This window comes from Hippoglossus hippoglossus, chromosome 17, assembly GCF_009819705.1.
Source record: "Hippoglossus hippoglossus isolate fHipHip1 chromosome 17, fHipHip1.pri, whole genome shotgun sequence".
Taxonomy (NCBI): Eukaryota; Metazoa; Chordata; class Actinopteri; order Pleuronectiformes; family Pleuronectidae; genus Hippoglossus; species Hippoglossus hippoglossus.
The window spans coordinates 12,939,092-12,955,796 of NC_047167.1; the positions used below are offsets into that span (position 1 = coordinate 12,939,092).

The 16,705-nt window shown below is 44.7% G+C and overlaps 1 protein-coding gene across 2 annotated transcripts in view; it reads right to left on the reverse strand.

The window, feature by feature from the left end:
- The window catches only part of LOC117777945 (glypican-5-like), a 95,196-nt gene that overhangs the window by 43,467 nt on the left and 35,024 nt on the right, over nucleotides 1–16,705 (reverse strand). Inside the window, exons 4-6 of one of the 2 annotated variants that reach the window (XM_034613061.1) lie at nucleotides 14,606–14,769; nucleotides 13,458–13,514; nucleotides 12,728–12,850 (exon numbers count right to left, since the gene is read on the reverse strand). In XM_034613061.1, the coding sequence (XP_034468952.1) occupies nucleotides 12,728–12,850; nucleotides 13,458–13,514; nucleotides 14,606–14,769 (344 nt within the window). The remainder of the gene's footprint in view (nucleotides 1–12,727; nucleotides 12,851–13,457; nucleotides 13,515–14,605; nucleotides 14,770–16,705) is intronic. The other variant, XM_034613062.1, reaches the window with a different exon arrangement.

The window sequence follows — 16,705 nt, forward strand, 5'->3', positions numbered from 1 at the left end:
TAGTCAGAGAGCTGAAATAGAGCCTGAGCGAAAAGGAGGGCAGTGAGTTTAAAGGGGGGGGGGGGGGGGGGGGGACAGAGATGAAAATTGATCTATGACTAGGCAGTGATTCATTTACCATGCACATACACTTATCACATGCTGTGATTACCTTGTACCCAGGAGGTGTTTGATGCTCATCATTACGGCCGTTCTACCTGCCTGTGTGTATTTCTGTCCGCAGGCGAGCTGCAGTCTACAATATCAAGCGTGGCTCATCATTAGCCCATTAAAGGCCAACACACTGCCAAGCATGTTTCATATCAGTGTTACTCTAGGCTAATGAACAAGTATCGATTTACCCAACAATCACAGCAACTGCAAAGAGCTGAATTAATTTGGTGTAAGTGACTTGCTGTTGGCAACAAAGTGCTCTCAAATACTCAAATACTCTCACCAGACAGACACACACACACACACACACACACACACACACACACACACACACACACACACACACACACACACACATGCGCACACACAAATGTCTCTAGACTTGGTTCTGGTAAGTGTGGAACCATAGTTTGCTTCCACGTTTCCAGTGTGTAAGCAAAAAATGGTTCCACACTGCCACCATGTGGCCAATAGTATGAACTGAAAACCTACAATATCTAACATTTCAGGCATTGGGCATTTCTGAGCTGAGAGACCGACAGTGCCTTTTAACAGCACCCGTTTTTTTTATTATGTATTCTTTATTGTACGGATATTTTTTGGGGCATTTCACCTTGGAGAGAGGTGCGTGGAGAGAGAGAATGGGGAAGATGCACAGAACTGGGCCTGGTCAGAACTAACATATGCAGGGCTCCAACACTACCGGCTGAACCAGCGGGTGGCCCAAGTTGTATTTTAAATGTAAGCTGGCTTTCATATGATTTACAGGTAGATTGTTCTGATATTCTTCTCAAACAAAGCTTGACTTTTCAAACCTTTCAAAGTAAGAAAGCTGAGATCACTAAAAGTCCCACATTATCTCAATTTAACAAAGTCACAATTTCATTTTTGGGGTTTTGGCAGTTTTGTGCAAAACTAGTCACTGTTGAGGGTTCCGAGATTTTCAGTCTTCTGTACAATGGTCTATATTTTTCATAAAAAGGATGCAATGCTAAACTTTGTAACTTGGGCTACTGCATAGTGAGGACTATTGCTCTACTGAAAGGAGTCAGCTGATAAATAAAAATGGTTGTTTATATGCACAACAAAAAAAATAAAATCATGTATACATTCTGAGGTCACACTGTCATTTTTATTTTAACCCTGCAGGTGAGATAAACCCACATTACATCAAACAAAAACTTTTACTTTGAAGCTTTTATTTGCAGCTAATTTAAAGCAATTTCCTCATAGGAAGTGAAGAAGAGCTACTACCCACAGTCTCCCTTCTCTGTTACGTCAAATTAGAAAATGAGGAGCATCTGTCTCCACTATTGGAAACGTACAGTATGGCTTTAGTGTTTAAAGCTTTAACAGTGTCTGGTGGCAGTTCCATAGATTACAACTGTAATTGGTGTCTGTGGTTTGCTTTGAGGACATTCCCAGGCCCGACTTTCCCGACTGTGCCAGTGGGTGTAACTGTTCCCCACCTCGCTGTGTCGCCTGCTCCGATGCAGCAGCAGACGCATTGCAGGCTGAGTCAACAGACCACACAGACTTTCGGGAAAACATTATGCAGCTCCGTTAGATTGGGGGAATGAAAAAAGTCACTGCCGCCATGCCCACACATGGAAATTGCGTGCAGACAGGCATAATTTCCTGAGAAAGACAAAAGAAAAGTCTGCCCTTGTGACTTGAGACTCTGTACTTCTAAGACAAGATTTGTGACAATAGTCCGTCTTCAAAATGTATAAAAATGATCGATGACCCAATGATTCTTGTGTTGAACTCATTTCGGCGATTTGCGCTGATTTCTCAAAAACATTTTGAAACATCAGAACTAATTGTAAACTGATGGAATACACACATACCTCCTTCAGTAACACAGACTCCCCAGTAGGTGGCAACATTAGCCCATGTAATTCCCCTGTCCTCCAGACAGGTTACACATTTCATAGATTATTGTGTGAATGTGTTTGAACGATGATTGACAGGATGTGTCAATTTACAGGAGGGAGATAGGGAAGGAAGGAAGGAAGAGAGAGAGAGAGAGAGAGAGAGAGAGAGAGAGAGAGAGAGAGAGAGAGAGAAAGAAAAAAGAAATCTACCCCCCTCACTTCCGGCCACATGCCCACATGCCTAGGAGGGCATGGATAGCTGAGGTTAGAGGTCTGAGGGGCAGTTGGTGTGTGGAAGGCCGGGGCAGAGCCAGGAGAGTAAACTATGCCCCGGAGCACAGACGGGTGGAGTGGACCCTGATCCTCTGGTGTGGTACGACCACCTGTTTGTCTGCCTGTCTGTCTGTCTGATCTGGGCATGAATGGTGTGATCTAGTGCTTAGGGCTGACAGCTCCAGTGTAAACTAAAACGCAGTCAAGGGACTCGCCGTGGATAAAGCTGAATATGCTGAACATTAAAGTTAACTATGTCCTTGTTTTTATGTCTGCACGAACATGAGTGTATCAAAAACATGGATGAACAAAGAAGGAAGGAAGGGTAATGCCACATCTGGACTGAACTCTTCATGCAGTTTGTTAAAAAGCAAAGAGCTATTTCAAGTCAAACTCAAAGTACCTTTCACTCAGACACACACAGGCGTCCACATACTCAGACACGGCCACACAGAGAAGGGAGAGGGCTTGCCAGGGTGTTGAGTGAGGGGGTCAGAGATCAGACTCTGCTGCTGCAAAAGGGCACGTGGGAGCAACACTCACACCCGTCCTCTACCATGAAGACAGGCACATGCGCACTGGACGGACACGGACACCACGCTAGACATTTATCGGGCCGATATGCAACCAGAAAATAGGCACATCCCTCTACACAAAGACACAGTAAGATGGACAGAACAACCCCGGAAAACAAGGGCAGAGGTTAGGGAGCAATTATCAAAATGAAGACATGCAGGCAAATGGTGCCATTGACAATTCCAGATATGACCACCATGTTTTTTCATGATCAGGCTTATCTGTCAATCAGCCACAGGTTGGAAACTGGACACATCTTCATAAGCGAGTCAGTAAGCTGCATTTTAAAAGTCAAGTTCGGGTTAAAAGGCTTAGATTTGACTAAAATACTCTGTTTCTATCCGATACTATTTCAATAAATTGCCATAAATTACCGTTAACAATAAGTTAAGCTTCTCATGTGCACTAAACACTTTTACAAGGATTCTCTCCTGGAGGAATTTTAAATGGAGCTTGTAATAGCTTGAAGCCACAGGAAAGTCCCATTCTTGAATGTGTAGCTATAGCAGGTGTCATCTGTAATTGTGGCCTTGCAATCAGCTGCTGAAAAGGTCATAAAACCTTCAACGCTTCCCCGCTGTCGTCATTTTTCTGGCTCAGATCTGAAGCTGCAATCGTTTAAGTCGCAAAGACGTTATTTGATGTACAGGATTGTCTCTTCAAATAAATCACTGTCGCTGGAATGAAAAGGGGAAAGCGAACAGGGGCAGGCACACGGGTTGGAACCGAACCCGCAACTGTTGAAGGAGGACTCAAGCCTCCACTATTCAAACAGTTTAGTTCACATATTTTTGTCACTGTTGTTTCTAAAACCCCAGGTACATTTTTCAAAACAAACAGGTTACTGACAATAAATGTATTTATAAATACATCAATGAATTTGCAACGTTTCTGTGCCTTTTCTCTCTCTCTCAAATACACATCAACATGAAGTCCCAGGTATCCCATCGATGATTAGATTCCAACCTTGTATCAGTCTGCTGGTGCTTATGTAGATCAGGTGCCCGAGGCCGTCCCCCGAAAGCCCGAGATTCAAATCACTTTCACTCTACTCTCTGCCTTCCTAATGTGGATTCTACTGTCAAACTACCTGCAGAACCCTATTTAAAAACCTGGCAATTCAATAAATCATTGCTTGATAGTCTGTGTGAAAACAAAGGGAATGAAACACAAAAAAAATCATATTGAAGAGCGGACAGATCAAAAATAGGAAATCGTCGCGGGCCGAACTTTATTTTGATATTTCATTTGTATGATTTGTCGAAGTCAGTGTCTTCTTGAGTTGCACGAGATCAACTTGCAACAAATTCCCAGTGACTGAATCACTCTCGAATTGGTCTCGACACCATGGCCTCACTGGAACCATACGCTAATTTAATGATAGAGTTGTTTGAAACTGGCAAGACGCATGCAGCGATTCCCACCACGCTGCATCAGACGGGTATCCAGCGATGCTCTGAAGCTACGAAAAACAAACCGTTATTTGTGTTTTGGTATCAGATTCATAAATGAAAAGCGAAATACTGGCATGTTTTTTAACTTTCCAATTTTTGTCTTCTAATTGAATATGAAAAGAACGAATGATACACGGATTCTTCACGTCTACACCTTCTATATCGAATCAAACATGGCAACCATACACGTACCGGGTCCAGTTCACATTTGCTCATTCCATCCATCATCACTGAGTCACAGCAGTAAATAATCAGACTGACTTGCAATGAAATACGGTCAGAGTTTAAGACTAAATATATAAGTTAAGCGTTTCTGTCATACGTTGTACTTTGCCTTACACATATACTTTGTCTATTATCTAGTCAGTTGTTAGGGAATGTGTGTGTGTGTGTGTGTGTGTGTGTGCGTGCGTGTTGCCGCAGCATGAAGTGTATATGGATGTATGAAAGTGGGGTGGGGTGAGGCTGGGGGTACTTTCCCTTCATTCTGTAGCTCTTCCGTGCGTAGGCCGAATTCCCAGCACCATTCAGGGGGCTCCAGCGAGCGAGCCACGACACCAAACCCACCCGGAATTCTAGGAACGTTTTTCCTGTGGTTTCAGGTTACCACACACACACACACACACACACACACACACACACACACACACACACACACACTGTGCACAGATCACATGCACACACACACAACACCCTCCACAGTAATGTACTGTACTTTTGTTGTTTGTACAGAGCTGGATCTGTTAGCTTTCCCTCACTCCTCCCGTGCCTGTCATTCATTTTAAATCCAGACTCACTCACTTACCCATTGGGCTTCGCAACAACGTGGACTATCCCCAAATGTACCATTGCATTCAAACCAGACACAAATTCTCACTCTGACGGTAAATACCACACGCAGGAAACTTAAACTTGTACACACATCCACACTAAAACTCCACAGGGAGCATTGCTAGTCCTCACTATGGGCCACATATCCAAACTTACACCGCAACACAAAAGAAAACCTGCATCCAGACGACAACTCGCACTCAATCAAGTGCTAACTGTCATTTGTTAAGTCTCCTGTGTCCCCCAGGAAAACGGATAACAGTGTCCCTAAATATAGTCCCCGCAGAGAGAGAGAGGTTCAGCCCGGTAACTCAGATGTGATCATGCTGTGCGAGTGTCCATGTGTGTTGGGCGTGTGAATGTGTTGTGTATACAATGTGCGCAGTCTGCGGTACACGGAAATAGTGCGATAGTTTATAAGGTCGTAATCCCACGTCTGCGCGGCCAGGAGCCGTGAGTTTGGATCAAAGAGGAGGTTTGAAGGTGGATTTTCTCTGCCTTTGAACGGTGTTAAAGTGCACACTGCACTGAGGGAGCGTGCCAGTGTGTGTTACCGATATGTTAAGAGTCACACACACCAAGCCTTTCTCATACCTTCACTTGAGAACTAATCTTATTTTTCTTTGTTTAACTGCACTAAAAGTGAAATGTCACCACTTCAAAAGCGTGGGGGGGCTTGCTTTGGTTCCGCCGCTCAAATTCCCACAGAAATTCAAATAGAAAGTCGCACGCGGCTGCTTGTATAGAAATCGAATGTAAATTGTGATCTTTGATCTTGCATGTTATGTTATACAAGAAGAATTCCTATACAAGGTCCATTAAGAAACAGACTTTGTTGACACAGCCAGAGACAGCTCTAATATTGCGACACCGTGATAAGCATCACATAGCGTGTGCTGAGAAACAGCGAGCGCTTCATTGCAAAGCTGCGATGTCTTCCAAGAGCAATTTTACGACAAGAGATAAAATTGCCTCTAAAATTCAAGGCTCGTCCTTGAGGACTCGCGGTTGACTGTTTTGTTTTACACGTAATATTTTGGCCCTGTGATGTTTTTCTGTGCAATAGCATATAATTAAGTGTGCTGACATCAAGGAGGAAACTTTTTTTGGGGGGGTTTTGTCAGTTGTTCACTGGAGTGGTGTTTTAGAATACGTGTCGGAATGTGTTACAAAATGCTCAGGAGGCGAACACAAGCCCCTCACACACACACACACACACACACACACACACACACACACACACACACACACACACACACACACACACACAGGACAATGACACACAGACCTGTATTGACTGGCACCCGTCCTCACCACTAGACACGCTAGCGGTGAGGACTTCAAACGAGCTTGCAGAGTCAATTAGGCCACAAAGACAGAGGGTTCTCCGAAAGCCACTGCTTCCTCCTGCCATTGACCTACATCCCTCACTTTCCTTCCCCTTTATCCATCCATCAGTCCATCTCTCCTTCTATTCATTGTTTTCCCATCCGCGCCCCCCCCCCCCCCCCCCCCCCCCCCCCCCCCCCCCCCCCCCCCCCCCCCCCCCCCCCCCCCCCCCCCCCCCCCCCCCCCCCCCCACCCCACCCCCCCCCCCCCCCCCCCCCCCCCCCCCCCCCCCCCCCCCCCCCCTTTCCTCCTCCACCAGCACGTCCATGCCTCCGTTTCTCATCCGCCTCTCCTGCTAGGAGTTTGATGCCTTGCCAATGGACCAGCACAGAGGTTGATGAGTGCACTATGTCAACATCACCCAGTAGGAACTGCTCCAGTAAAACATGCCAGTCTATTGTGGCACTTTAATTATATTAGCTCTACCCAATCCACCGGCTGGACACACTACAGAAGCGAGAGGCTGTAAAACTGTGTCTCCTCCATAAAAGTGACGGCAGCAGGGCTGAGAGGAGTAAGGCGGAAATTTAACAAACATACAATGTGCACGAGGCAAACCATAAAACCAAAGGCTGAAACACATAAACACTCCTCAGTCAGAGGCAAGTTAAGTCCCAAATTGGCAAATAATTGTAAGTGAGGCCAAAGAAGAAAATCACATTTGCTTACAAGCAACCGCAAGAACTATCCTCTAACAATGTGTCTCCTCGTTGTCTTGTGCTACGCATTTAGAAACGCCATAAACTCTAGACTGTCACAATCCAGACATTTCAGCAGAGAGAATAAATAACTCACAATTACTGTTATATGATCGCTGTTGTTTTCTCTTTGTGCCACACGCACTCACACACACACGCACACACGCACACACGCACACACACACACACACACACACACACACACACACACACACACACACACACACACACACACAAAACACAAAGATGCAGGCCCAAAGAGAGAAAAGTCTAAGCAGTGCAGCAATGCAGAGCAGGTCATGCTGAGGTCCTAGGCAGCAGCCGGGTTATGGGAAAGGGATGGGCCTCTGAATCACAGCTACGGACAAATAGAAGAGAGGGATTGTGGGAGGTCCAGCGGAAGGCCTGAGAAGTTCGTCGCAGACATCAGATGTTAATAGCAGAGGTAAGAGGGCAAGTTTATGAGAGAAAGGAAAGAAAGGGTATACAATCATTATTTACATGACTTCTCTGTTGCCAACTTCTTCTCCAGCATCCATACGTCTACATTTTTCAAAAAGAATACACACACTTTTTGGACTAAAGTTAGTTCTGCTGGTGTTGTGCTGTCACAACAAAAGCCCTTCGGCACATATGCACAGCACACACACAGGCCCGCAGCATGGAATGTCCTTCCTCTGCGTTTAGTAATTAATTTATTGTCCCTTCCGCTGGAGTTTCAGTATCCAACTCTCTTGTGTTTGTCCAGCTCCTCTGACCCATGAGACCAGCACACAGGAAAGGTAGGGGAGAGAGCGAGAGAGAGAGAGAGGGAAAGAAGCTATGACTTGATGGGACTGGAAGAAGGAGAGAAAGTGAGCGAGAGTGCAAAGGGGTGAGGGCTTTGCCCGATGTAGCGCTGCGCTCTCCCTGCTTCTCCCCGCAGTAACAGAATGGAATCCAGATGTCAAAATGATAAACAAAAGGCTTGTCATAACCTTATAAAAATGCAAGGCATTCAGAGGCACTCACACTGCTGTATTGTCTGTGGTACGTCGCACGGAGCTAACCCAGTACTTTCAAATCATTCTTAAACCAAATAGATGATCTTATGATTTGTCCAAAATATTAATAAAAAAAACACACACACACACACACACACACACATACTACACACACACACATACTACACACACACACACATACTACACACCCAAATGTGCGTACACCCTCTTACTTTAAAGTGTCATCCTCAGCAGTCTAACCTTTAATCTGACCCACTCGAGCACCGAGGGTGAATCACTTTGAACTAGTCACCTTTACAAATGTACCATTGAGGGGCTTGACCTTGAGTGTACATACAGAGAAAGAAGGAAGTGAGCTGTTCACCGAGCTTTATAAATCTGTGACTGTTTCAACTCCAAAATGTAGTCTCCACCTGTATCGAGTGTAAATCAGGTCAATACAATGTGACAGGAGTCAGCAGGCCAGAAGATTCTGATAAAGTGCCGGAATCCATCAAAATGATATGTTAGAACATTTACTGAATGTTAATGGAGCTCAGGCAAAGTTCAAACAAGATCACTTCATTAACTTACCTTAATTTCTTTAATTTTTTTCAATGACATCATCAGTTTTGATTCTAAATCAAAACTCCCTCCTGGTTTATATCAATTAATCAAGTAAGTCTCAGGCTACAGTGAAGGTGCATGCTGCCATGAGGTCCATCATGCATCAGCAATACGTCACAGAATCATTATTGTTTATTAATCCATAGCAATAACTTCCACTGGTGAAGCAGAATGCTGCATGACCCGTGACTGACAAACACTAAGTCTAAATCATAGACCGTAAATGAAAAGATGGAGTGCAGTCGGCCACCAGGGGGCAATCAAGATGAGTTGGCTTCACTTATTGGGAGCTGTCATGTCGTCCATTTTTATATATAAAGGACATGTGACCATTTATATTTATTTGTAGTAAATGGTAAAGATCTCAGCTAAGATGGGTTAATGAGCAATCATTGTCCTACTGGTCTACATCTGATTGGCTGCTTCTCATAAATACAGGTGGAGGTTGCCACAAAATCACCACTCGCTCCACTTGCTGCTCGCTTTCAGGATCCTGACACTGAGGTCGACCTCCTTCCACCACGTTCCTCTATTGAAAATCTCTCTATAGATCAGTTTGTGTGTGGTAAGTGATGGTAAGGGGGGCTCGTAACAGACTGATCATGGATCTCAGGAACAAAACTGGCCACTTAGAAATACCTCCATGAATTTAATATCATGTCTTCTTTGACATTTGACATCCATTCCCAAAGATTTAGTGTCTAGTAATGACTGGATGAAATTTAACAATAGGCGGTTTTACAAAATCAAGGTCTTTACGATGTCAAATTGTCTCTATAGCCAGCAGCATTATTTCAGAACTTGCTCACACTAGCTCTCATTGTGAGACAAAAGCTTCTCAAAAAGCAAGAAACAACAGGAACAGTAATTAACGTAATTAAAGTGAGGAGAGGTGGCAATGAATTACTTCTCATTGTAATAAGATTCTACTGCAAGAGATATACGGTAACTGGCAGATCTAAATAAAGATTGAGGTAATTTTGGTTGATCTTATCTTTCCGGAAAAGATGGTGCAAACTATTCACACGTGTGGCGCTGTAAATGTTCAGAGATGTTTGAACACATGCCAACGTGCACTTTTAGTTGTAAGTACAACTGCCTGCCCCCCCCGCTCGCCCTTCTGTCATCAGAGGCTGGATAAAGAGAAGAAGGGAATTCAAATCCCCAATGCTTTTGATGTGCTTTGAAGTGTTACAACATACAAGTGTGTGTGTGTGTGTGTGTGTGTGTGTGTGTGTGTGTGTGTGTGTGTGTGTGTGTGTGTGTGTGTGTGTGTGTGTGTGTGTGTGTGTGTGTGTGTGTGTGTTCTAACATGTGTCTCCTTGTCTGAGCACAGTATGATTGTGTCTGAATGAATCACCCTTCCAGCTGTTAAATAGCATAGACCCTGTGCCGAGATTGAGATATACAGTATATATATATGTGTGTGTGTGTGTGTGTGTGTGTGTGTGTGTGTGTGTGTGTGTGTGTGTGTGTGTGTGTGTGTGTGTGTGTGTGTGTGTGTGTGTCTACGTCCTTGTGTGTATGGCGGGAAACCACCGAGTCAACCCACACAGTAAGACAATAGCACAATAGCAGTTTAGCATGTCCATCTGCGATAATACTACTCGTCTCTTCTTTGCTGCACACTTCTTTTAATATTTTCTCACATTTCCAATCTTTGCCTCTCACTGTCTGCCCTCCTCTCATCCCTTCTGCAGTTCTCATACAACTTTCCCATGCATGGTGCGGGCAGTGGCAGAAGTAGTGGCAGCAATGTCCAAGTCTTTCCCATGCAGCCTCATAGGAGGGTCTTTGTTCCCCCTCCAGGCTTTGGGGGTCCCCACGGCAGGGCTGTGCCCCACTCCACTGACTCCACAATGGGTCTTTATGCCGCCAAACCCTCCCCGTCACTCCACCGTGCTTCCCTCATCGGGGGCACAGGGAGGCACAGGGGGCACTTAGGCACCGAAACGCCAGCCCCTTTCATGCCCTGTCCTGTCCCCCTCTTTCTCTCTCTACCACTTGCCAACAGAGTCAAATACAGTGGATGAGGTTTGCTGAATAGCCACAGGCCAATCTGAACAGTTTATGAGTGGTGCCAAATGTCTCAGTAGGGTACTGTTTTCTTATTCAACCCAAGAACACTTGACACCACAAGCAGAGACCTGGCTCTCACCAGGGGAGTGTGCGATAGCACACCGTTACAACCCATTAGCACTGTTGTTGAAAAGCCACTGCCTTTGGTAGTAAAAGTGACACTCACTTACACACGTGCAGAGTGAAGAAGTAAAGAAGTGGCTTTAAATATTAACAAAGAGCCGTATCTTGACAAGTTTATTTAGGGATGGGGAGCCCTGGTGCCACTAACAAAGCAGAGTTCTTACAGCAGCAGCCTGGAGCCAATTGCAGCCCGGGCGACTTGCTGCATGTCATCCCCTCTTTCTCCTGCCTTTCCCTTTCACTCTCTTCTCTTTCTATTGAAGCTAAGCTAGAGATACGGCTACCTCGCCCTGTGTTTACACTGTCATATGTTCCTGATCATGGACCTAGCACACTGGCTGCCTTTAGCACTTTGTGTGCTAACACGCTGTTACAGGCTGTGATGAATGTGTGGTCTGCTCAGTGTGTCTCAGCCATTAGCAGATCCCCTGCAGTTACTGGGAAGGGTTGGAGAGTTTGAGGCCAGGAGAAGAGGAGTGAAGAGGAGGAAGAAGAGAGCAGCTTCTGAACCAGAATCATCTGATTTGGTATTCATGCAGAGACATGTCAACACTGTACAAAGCATGACTATTACAGAAGACTTATAATGAAATAATATTTTCTATAGGACACGATGGAGAATATTCCTTGTATGTTTGAAGGTCTACTGTAAGATGCCTACCACCAGTTGATATTAGCGAATGTTAGCAACCACCAGCAAATGTAAGGGACATATATTAGTAATAATATGTAATAATAACCAACAAAAACAATAATATTATATTCTGAAAGCTGCCTCAGTGTCATGATCATTTTTGACACAATGATTTTGCCTCTACCACTGAGGGTAATAATAAACGTTTTTTTCATGACAGCTGTTCATGTGCCCGATGTCTTCCCGCGTTCTAATGTAAAGTTTAATGTATGGCTTAACCCAGCAAACAGACAGGGAGCAAAGAATCTTCCAAACTTTCTGGGCGTATCATGGAAAAGGAATCCCCAGCCCAATGTTTTCCTGTGTCCAGGCCAACGCTGGCAGTGCCAAGAGCTGAGGTTGCCGTGTTAAAGTTCTTCAGTTTAGAGCCAGCACAGAAGAAGGAGAGCGTTAACCCTGTCAAAAATCATGGACCGAGTTTAAGAAACACATTCAGGGAAGTCAGATACAGACTTCCACGTAACCAACCACACACACACACACCATCAGAGAGTAAGTGCTCAAGTCTCTGGGAGATGCACCCAAAACCATAAACAGGAAAATGGCTCCAAGTCCAGGCCTAAAAAATCAGCACACAATAAAAACCTCATAAATATAAGAAAGTGAAAAAAGAACGATAACAGCTCATTAACTGACACCAACAAGAAGAGAGGAGAACATAGCAACTATTTGTTCTGTCTGGATATAATTACGTCCTTATTTTCTCCTTGATTAACAGCAGTCAGGCAAACTGACTCACCCACCCTGGCAAAGCGGATCCGTTGCTTTTCTTTCTAAATGTGAATGTACTCAAAACTCATATTTCCCCATTCAATGTAGCACTGTTGAATCTCTGAATCTATCGTTGGGGAAATGAAAGATCTCCAGCCGTAGCAGGGGAGTGGATTAACAAAATGTCGCCCACAGCAGTAAAACTCGAAATGCCCAACGCAGCTCAAGTTTGCTGGAGGACTGAACACATTTCTCTTACCTCTCTACCACGTCGTCTCCACTCCAGCACGTGGAGTCGTCCACTACGTTCTCCCCTTCGCACAGCATCTCCGGCAATGCTGCAAAGAAAGACTTGTAGCGCTGCAGGTACATCAAAAATTCCCTAAGGACAAAAAAAAAAACAGACACATGGGCATAGTGTGATTTTTAAAACATGTTGTACCAAATATCTTTTTAATCATCACCGTCCATGTTAGAAAACATATAACCGAGGAATGCATTGTGTGACTGTGGCATCAGTGGCCCCGTGTTTTCCCACTAAACAATACATGCATGTATTGATGGTGGTAGATAAGGATTTGGACCAGCTCAGTAAGTCAGCATTATTTTCCACTGTGTCGTGCAGTGCCTGCTTCACCAGATCCGCGAGCACGTGTTATTGATATAGACCGCTCTCGTCTGGAGCAAAACAATGGCATGATATTCTGATCCGACACATATTGTTGCCACCCATGAGGCAGAGCAGAAACAGCAGGGGTGATGGTGCTGAGTCAGTCAGTGTCGGGAATCGCTGTTTGCGAGCAACAGATGATATGTATAAAGGCTGGGGCTTTGTAAGTCATAGAAAAATGCACCAGTCACCAGAAAGACAAAGATAATTGACTGTTAAAGCAAATGAAAGTGTCACACATATCTACACCAATCACAATCAATGCTTGATAAATGATGTGAGAGACTGAGAGAAATGAGTCCCTTGGGTGCATGCTTACCTAGAGAGCGTTCTCAGACTATGTTTATTGTTCTTGGAGGGTTTCAGGGGGAACGAGCTGGGGATGATGGGAGTTGGAGTCCAGGGGAGATTGTGGCAAGCAGGGAGGATGCACGGATGTGAAAGGGGTTGGGGGGGGTGAGAGTGAGAGAAAGAAAAAGAAAAACAAAAGGATGACATGACAGGACACGTTGGGAGAAAAGACCAGTCAGTTGACCCTGGAAGAGAGTGATTAATCATGCACATGCAGAGAATGGCCACACCACAAAAAAACAAAAAAAACATCAATAATCATTTCTCCCCACACCACATCAGCACAACAGGTACTGGTATGTCTACGTTCAGTCAGTAAACAAACACACAAGCAAATAATTAAATATTCACAGGAAAAAGCCAAAGAAACCTTCACCTCTTTCCTCCCTCAAAACCAAACATAAATGTTGCTCTGCTGTGGGATACTTGATATTTTTCAGCAGCACAGTATTTTCCCTGCGCTGCAGTGGGTGCTGCCATGTCTCTGAAGCGGTCAGCGCTCACATGTGCTCTGGTCAGGGTTGGCAGCAGGCGGGGAGCTGGATTGTGTTGCCATGAATGGCAGTGGCAGTGCCAGGCCAGACCTGTCAGCTACGCTGGCATCAGTGCAGTGATTCATGGTTTGGGACAAGGTCAGGATAGGCAACACTGCAAGTGTGAGTCTGAGTGTGTATTTTGTGTGTGTGGTGCTATTTAAGCTGAGGCAGGCTGGTGTGCAAAGTTTGTGGTACGGCCGTCTGGGTAAACAGGAAATCGTCGGTTCGTCAAGATTAATTGTGCCCCCACCCCCTCGCCTGTAGCCTGGCACATCACTACCAGCTGCTGTGGACATGGGGTGGCTGCCTCAGAGGCCAGGTGGAGGGCATGGACTTTTGTGCCAGGCACTACATTACCATGTGTGTGTGGGTGTGTGTTGTCTACAACTAACCATATGAAGAAAGTGAATAGTGATGGCAGCTGTGGACAGACATGGGCCAACCCCATTTGGCTATTTCTCACACACTTCAATTCATTTACTATTTAGCAGAAAGAGGTGTTTTTAAATTCCAGCTGGCAGTAATAAACTTTTTGAATCCAACCGAGTTAATCAAAGTTTATTTCATTGCTTTGTCTTACCTCATCAAGTGGGAGAGCTGCCTCTGCCACTGCTCTGGTAAAGGTTGGGAGGGAGCGGCAGATGGAAGAGGAGACGACGAGGTCACGGTAGAGGTTGTGACCTCGGGGCTAGTAGGCTGCATGCCTGCAGGTTCCACAGTAGTCAGGCCACACACCTTGTCCACCTGTGGGGGTCACAGAACACACACACACACACACACACACACACACACAAGCATGCATACGTTAAGCTAGGAAAACACATAACAGAGAGGGTGGAACTGCAGGGTGGCTTCAATAAAACCACCGAGTGACACCTGCACAGTTGAAAGCATGTGAACACATACATTATTCAAAGTGAATCTTTTTTTCACAGCGATTTCACAGAATTTCAAATGAAAAGAATGAATGATTGCAGGATGACGTCGGAGAGAAAGAATTATGTAAAAGTTAAAAGTAACGGGACAGGGTAACATGGGAAAACAGTGGGCGTGAAGTGAGGTAAGTGATGAAAGAAAATGGTGTGGTGAGTGAGTTACTGCCAGGAGGGCTGACAGTAAATGTAGCACATTCCACTACCTCATGGAGATGAATGCATGTGCACACTATTGGCAACGGTGGCGCGGATCTCCAGTGGGCCATTAAAGCCCGTAGCAGAGAGGAGGAGACAGCAGGGTCATGAGAATTAAGGGGCGTGTGCTGCAAACCAAGCGGTGAAATCGATGACATCTCATTGGCTTAAAAGCATGTGGGCAGCGTTATTAGATGGTCGTCAATTATCTCGGAGAGACGGAGTGTGATGGCTCTTGCACGCTGGAGTGAATACCTCCTCATACTGATCAATGTACGTTCACTGCTTTGCTTAGAGGGATGTATCAATACTGTGTAAAGGCCTCCAACACTAAAGTTTTCACCTGAGTCAGTCTGTAGGTTTGTTTGTTTATTAGCAGGATTACACAAAAACTCCTAAATCGATTTCCACCAAACTTGAGGAAGGCACATGTTACAGATAGTTTTCACAATTAGCCCACCCAGAGTTCAGTGATTTATTATGGAATTGGTTGGCCTTGATTTAGTACGCTCAATGACAATCTATTAATCAGCTGCAATTGTTTTCTTGCAACGGGGCCAGTGTTTATGACGCCGTGTGAGGGCCTGGAAACAATGGAAATCCCAAACATAGACATCAGCTAAATTCGGTGACATACTGGTAAGCATGTGTGTTTAAAATGGCTGGTTTAAAGCCGTGTGTCCACATGCTGGGAGGAGATTGGAGAAGTAATTCTAGAAGCACCTGAAGTGTTAAACGGTCAAAAATGTGTCTTCCCCTCCTGGGTGAAGCGGATCAGTCATCTCATGTGCCTCATAAATTGAGTTTGAATAGAAGTTCTCACATCCCGAGCAAGGGAGGATCATCAGGGGCTTAAGAACCGAAAGAGATGCTTTCCAACAGTATAACTAAACTACCTGAACATTTTTCCTCCTCCCTGCACTGTTTGCACTTCATTCTTCACTCTGGCCTTTCTCTCCCACTTTTTCTTTACGACAGTCTGGTCTTAAATTATCTCGAGGCAGACGCTGGGCACGGGGAGAGGTTGTTTTATGGCATTAACCTTAACTCCCTCTGGTTCCATAAAACACGCTCACATGTGGTCGAGCAGCTCGCAGCCACATATGCACGTGCAAACATGCCACACACATGCACGCTTTACATTGTCGCAGTGAGATGGTTAATCGTGACTTTTTTGTCCATGCAACTTATCAACACACTGAGCCAAATGCTCTATGCAGGTGCTGCTGTGTTTCTGCAGACAGTTACCGTTGAATTTATTTGCATAGCGTCTGCGCACAATGTGTTCATACATTCACTAGAACATGTGTAAATTTAAACCTGTAAAATTGATTGTTTTATGAAGGAAAGTTTGCAAAATTAAGGATAAGTAATAGAGAAGAATCGTGCATTATCAACACAGACAATTACACGTATGTTATTAACCAGTAAAACATTGATAATTTAAAGAAATAGTAAAAGCTATAATTGTCAAAGTTGATTCATTGTACCTTGCAAACACACTTAACACTGTTTATAACCCCAAACTATAAATACTTTAAAATCTTAAC